General features: G+C 37.6%; 1 protein-coding gene across 1 annotated transcript in view; it reads left to right on the forward strand.

Annotated features, from left to right (window-relative positions):
- LOC107684843 (kyphoscoliosis peptidase-like) overlaps positions 1-3,160 on the forward strand; it is a 14,323-nt gene extending 11,163 nt beyond the window's left edge. Inside the window, exon 6 of the mRNA XM_016481217.1 lies at positions 1,827-3,160. Coding sequence (XP_016336703.1) covers positions 1,827-3,160 — 1,334 coding nt within the window. The remainder of the gene's footprint in view (positions 1-1,826) is intronic.
- Positions 3,161-5,601: the final 2,441 nt, after the last annotated feature.

Genomic DNA, 5,601 nt, shown 5'->3' on the forward strand with positions numbered 1-5,601 from the left:
AGAGAGCGCTGTACATTCACTCCCCCCACCTACAATCCCTGCCGGTACAAGACTCAAACCCGCAACCTTTGGGTTACGAGACCAACTCTCTAACCATTAGGCCACGACTTCCCCCAATATTATAATGGTATAAAACAATAGAACCCCTCCCAAAACACAATTAAAAAAATGTATGGATTTCAGGGTTATAATGGGAATTATATTGGTTTTAATGCAAACTATAATGGTGTCTATTTGATGGATTCTATTGGTGGGATGTAATATGGCAGATGGCAACCAATAGAACAACAGTAATTCCTATTGGAATAATGCCCAAAACAAAAAGGAATTTTGTAATGGTTTAATGGAAACTATATGGTTTCTATTGTTTTTTTTTCAGCAGGGAAATGATACTCATACTGTGCTGCACATTACTGACAATATTGAGCTGAAGCTTGACTTTGCAAATTTAAAATCGCAAATCAAATCGCAATCGCAATATCTGTCAAATAAAATCACAATTAGATATTTTCCCCAAATCGCACAGCCCTAGTGCACAGTCATAATAACAACAAAACACTGTGCTTTTTCAATATAAAGAAAACAAGCAGATGTTGCTTCTGCCGTATTGATTTCCCTTCCGTGAACTTGATGTGCATTAGAAAAATGGACAGAAACTCGGTATAGAAATTGTCGCAGTTTTTCTTTTGTTTTGTTAGAGCTTGTGCAGCCGAGTTGGAGAAGCTGTGATGGCCATAATCAGCGTCTGCTTGCAAATTGCTCTTGCGGTAGCCTACTTTGATGGCACACACTCATTACCGCGGGAAGTAAGTGTGCTGAGGGTGCTGCAGCACCCCCTGGCGTGTAGCCCAAGAAAAAATGGGGGGGCTGGGGGTGCGGTGTTAGAAATAAATAAATGAAAATTTTGCACCAAAAAATTAATAAAATTAATTTTATTAATTTGTATATTAATTAAAATTCATAGAAAAAAATAGCCTAAGCCTACAATGACAACAAGCAACAGTAAAACATGAATTAAGTTTAATCAAATTGATTGTGAAAGTCGTTTCAACTTAAACTGACTTAGGAAATCGGTTGTTGCCATGACTTTTTGATCATATTATTACCTGTAACATGTCTGTGCCGTACCCAAATCAAGAATTAACGACCATTTCTACAGCCATTGCGAAGATACAGCAGAGAAAGATCGAGAGCGTCTATTACCTCAGCAGCAACCAATCTCGCATTCTCGCATCTGCAGTGCTTATTTTGATATTTAACGTTAGATCTTTCCTATTCTTGGAACAAAATTAATGCTTAAGGTTGATTCGGCATTACTCTTAATGAAAAAAAAAATCCCACACACAACATCAGCAATACTACAATGACAAAGTAGCTTATATTAAACATAAAACTTTTATTAACAGAACGAATCAGACATACCCGCGTTGTAACAAATAAATAAAAGGTTTTGGGATTTTTCCCTTACTTCAAGCGAATGCTTAGTTTGTGGCTCATTATTATTATTAATAATAATACAAAAGGCTATACAATAAAACAGTACGATGACAAATTTACTTATATTAAACTTTGAACTTTTATTAAAAATATGAATAAGGAAAATGTTTTACCCGCATTGTAACACAAATAAATTAACGGTCTTTGGATTTCCCCTTTCTTTAAAACGATCGTAGTTTGTGGTTCATTATTAGCCTATTAATTAAAACACATCAGCCATAAAATAGTACAATGGCAAATTCGCATAGGCTTATATTAAACATGTCATTGATCCATCAATTGATGTACTGCTGTGACTAATTGACACCTTTTCCATCTGCATGTCCCAGAGAACGGCGAAGCGACGGTATCGATGAGTTTCCCTCAGCTCGTCCTTTTCACCTATCGGATTTCCAAGCTCAGCGGCAAAAAAACACAAGAAGTGAGCAAATCCATCGGCTTTCTCACCAGCACGCAGCAGAGCATGAAGCTACGCCTCATGCCCCCAAAGCCTGGCACGTATGAGCTCGAGCTTTTTGCTCGAGCTGGAAACACACCCAAAACATTCAACTGGATCTGTTCCTTCCAGCTGAAATGTACATCACCCAAGACTTCAGAAGAGCTTCCCGAGAATCCCCACGTGTGCTGGGGCCTGCAACCAGATGCGATGAGTTTAGGACTCGAGCCTTGCAATTATGGGAATGACATTATTTCACTAGAGTCTGGATCCTTTAGGTTAGTCTTAAAGACTACTAGACCACTTATGGTGTTGTGTGAACTGAGCCATAAGAACCTGGATAAGACTTTAGCTGAGAAATGCTTGGCCATTCAGCCTGAGCCCGACCAACTCACATGTAGCGTTCTCTGTCCTTACTATGGTTACTACCATCTATCTGTGTTTGTAAGGGACTGGGCGAATGAAGCAGACAGCTTCAAGAATGGAGGCAACTTTCTTCTTCACTGCACAGCTGGTGCCGTCAACCTGAATGAGCTTTTTCCCAGTGGCCTCAGCAGTTCCTGCGGTCCTGGTATCACGACTCTGGAGGCCGGCCTCTTCGAGTTCAGCCATACAGAAGCTCTGGTTTACACACAGCAAGGAAAGTGCGACATCTCCTTCCAAAACCGTCAAGATATAGATCTCCTCTGCAAATTAACTAAAGAACAGGGCGATCAACCAGAAAGTCAAACCACCCTTTCAAACCACGTCCTCTTCACTCACAATGGGAGCAAAGTCACCATAAGCATCAACCTACCTGAGTCTGGAGTCTACAAGCTTGGCCTCTATGGAAAAACATCATTAAAACAAGGATACCCCCTGCTGTGTGATTACATCCTGAAGAACACCTCTATCAACAAGTGGCCTCCATTTCCACGCATGTACGGAGCCTGGAAGAAGGGCAGTGTGCTGTTTGAACCTCGCGCAGGGCAGCTAGAGGCCTCGTCCTGGGTGAAATTTTGTGTACAAGTCCCAGGGGCCCGAAGAGTGAGTGTGAAAGGAGATCAGAGTGTGGATCTCCAGCCCAGTGAGAGCGGGGCTTGGGAAGGGAAGGCGTTTACAGGCAGAGGACCAGAGCTCAACCTTACTGCCAGCCTGAGCGAGACCTCCAATACGATGACCTTCCTGATGACCTTCAGTGTGGTGGAACCAGAACATGAGAAAGGATCTACAGCTCATATGCATTAATACCAAAAGCATCTATGAGGCTAGGCTATGTCATGAAGCCCTATTGTGACTATAGTTGCGTCCCAAATGGCACACTATACACTTTGCATTTACACTATGCACCCTCTAGAGTATGAATTTTATGAAGGTTATTTTGTCATCCAGTTTTGGAGTCTGATAGACCCTCCCCTCGGCTACGTAATTAAAGCTGCGACAGTGCAATGCATGACGTTTCCAGTATTCCATACTTCATTTTGTTTCAGTTAATTAAGTGCATCATCCTGGTTTTTGAAGTGCACCGTTTCTTATCATAATTGTTGTTTTAGCAATATGCGAGCTGACATTATCGAGTACGTCACTCACTTTGCAAAAGACAAACAAAAACATGTAGAGCATCCAAAAGCATTCACTGCGTGATGAAGCCTATTAGAATACAGTTAAAATGACCCTATAATTCAAGTTGCAAAAAATATCCCTGTATGGGTTTTTGTTTTAATATTTAGTTATGTAATATCACACAAGCAACAGCTGTTTTCCTAGATATTAGAGCGTGAGTGTGATCGCAAAGGTGATACAAACAAACAAGTTAATACTGAGTGAGTTACATTTTAGACACAATATTGTCTGTTGTTCTTGTTGTTGTTTTTTCACCAACAAAAATAGCTCCAATCAAAGCTGGGGTAGAATATTTGTGCATCTCAGAGAAACACTGCAGTGTTTAATTCCTGAATGAATCTTTTTACGAACAAATCATTTGAGTGATTGATTCAATGATCCTTTTAAAAAGAGAGTCCCTTGATTTGTTTCGAAATGATTCAGCCGTTTTGAAAGAATCGTTTGAATTAATGATTCAATTAATCACTTATAAAGACAGGGACTTGCCGCCACCTACTGGTGGTTTTAGTGGCATATTTATTTATCCATAATAAACCAAAACCAGCCAAAGTACCAGCACGAAAACACACTCTGCAAAATATCGTTGAATTATCAATAATAATAAAAAAAAAAAATGTCAATATTGTACACCCCTAACTAGGAAATACTTTATATACAGCACAGCTTCTCATATCGTATTTCTTTAATAAAATAGACAGCACATTAAAACACAATTTTTTTATGAAAAGGGAACAATCTGTTGTACACTGAAACAAATTCAAAAACGTTTTGAGTAAAAGAAGATTCAAAAGGTTGTAAGAATCTTTGATATAGTGGTTGTTTGTGCATTTTACATATCATAAATAAATACTATAAAAATCATAACTGTAATAAAATTTATAAAATCATAATTGTTTTTATTATTATTTTATATTGCTGTACTGTATATGCTACTAATTGGGGTATTTTGGGCAATTAAAAATATATTTATATAAGAATTCTATTGGAACAAATGTATACCTAACTGACAGTATTTTATGTAAATATTTATTTAAGTAGACACAGCTGAATAAAGCTCTGCGTTAATTAAGTAGACATATGTGATTGCATTCATGCTGCCTTCAGGAAGCTTCTGCTTTGGGGAGTCATTATTATAAATTGTCAGCCTCATTTCAGCTGAAAAGAATATGCAATATGAATGAAAATTTATGCATGATATTTATGATAATGTATTTGCATAAGGCCAAACAAACAGGGTAACTTTAATTCATAAATTAAAAACATGGAAGAGGTATATTTAAATCATTATGAAATGCTTTTTAATGTGTGTTTTTATTGAATGTATTTTTTAGTAACATAATAGATACTAGAAAAAGAATATTATATCATTGACCCTTGAACTAACATGCATTCCAGCACTGTTCACTCTTCAACTCGTTGCTTTGAAACTTTCACCGTTGTTGCACTTACAAGATGCTATAAAGTAAAGGAATGCTAACTTAGACCTTAGCAAGAATCAAAAAGCTAATGTGACTTTTCTTCATGTACTCTTCCTAAGAACAGTGCTGCATCCCACATTAATGAAACACTTGAACTAACGCACCTCGTGAACTGAGCATAAGCCTGAAGCTCTGGGTTTAGCGTAAGCGTAGGTGTGATTGGTCTGCTTTGGCGGACATTCACTCTCTGGACAAGCTGATATGCACCATTAAAACTATCAGTTATTTGCACCATCAAAACTGAGAGCCCTCCAGGCACACATGACTCTGAGGAGACTGAGTATATATACATATATATAATTAACAATACATATACTTATAATTAATATTATATTTAACTATAAAACTATATACTGTATTTTTTATAGCTAACTAACCTACTGTGAACACTGGATAATTTTCCAGAGATACATGCAGGTGACACTGTTCACAAGCTGTATTACTGATGTCTTTCTTTTCTTTCAGTTTCTTTCTTTTCCATTAAATGAGACCGGATGCATTTCAGTAAGTTGTACTGTATCTGTAAACACCTTCTGATGTTCATTCATGTTTATTTCATGCTATAACTTGTATTAAAGTGGAAGAGAA

This window comes from Sinocyclocheilus anshuiensis, unplaced genomic scaffold, assembly GCF_001515605.1.
Source record: "Sinocyclocheilus anshuiensis isolate Anshui unplaced genomic scaffold, SAMN03320099.WGS_v1.1 scaffold121, whole genome shotgun sequence".
In the NCBI taxonomy this organism is placed as follows: Eukaryota; Metazoa; Chordata; class Actinopteri; order Cypriniformes; family Cyprinidae; genus Sinocyclocheilus; species Sinocyclocheilus anshuiensis.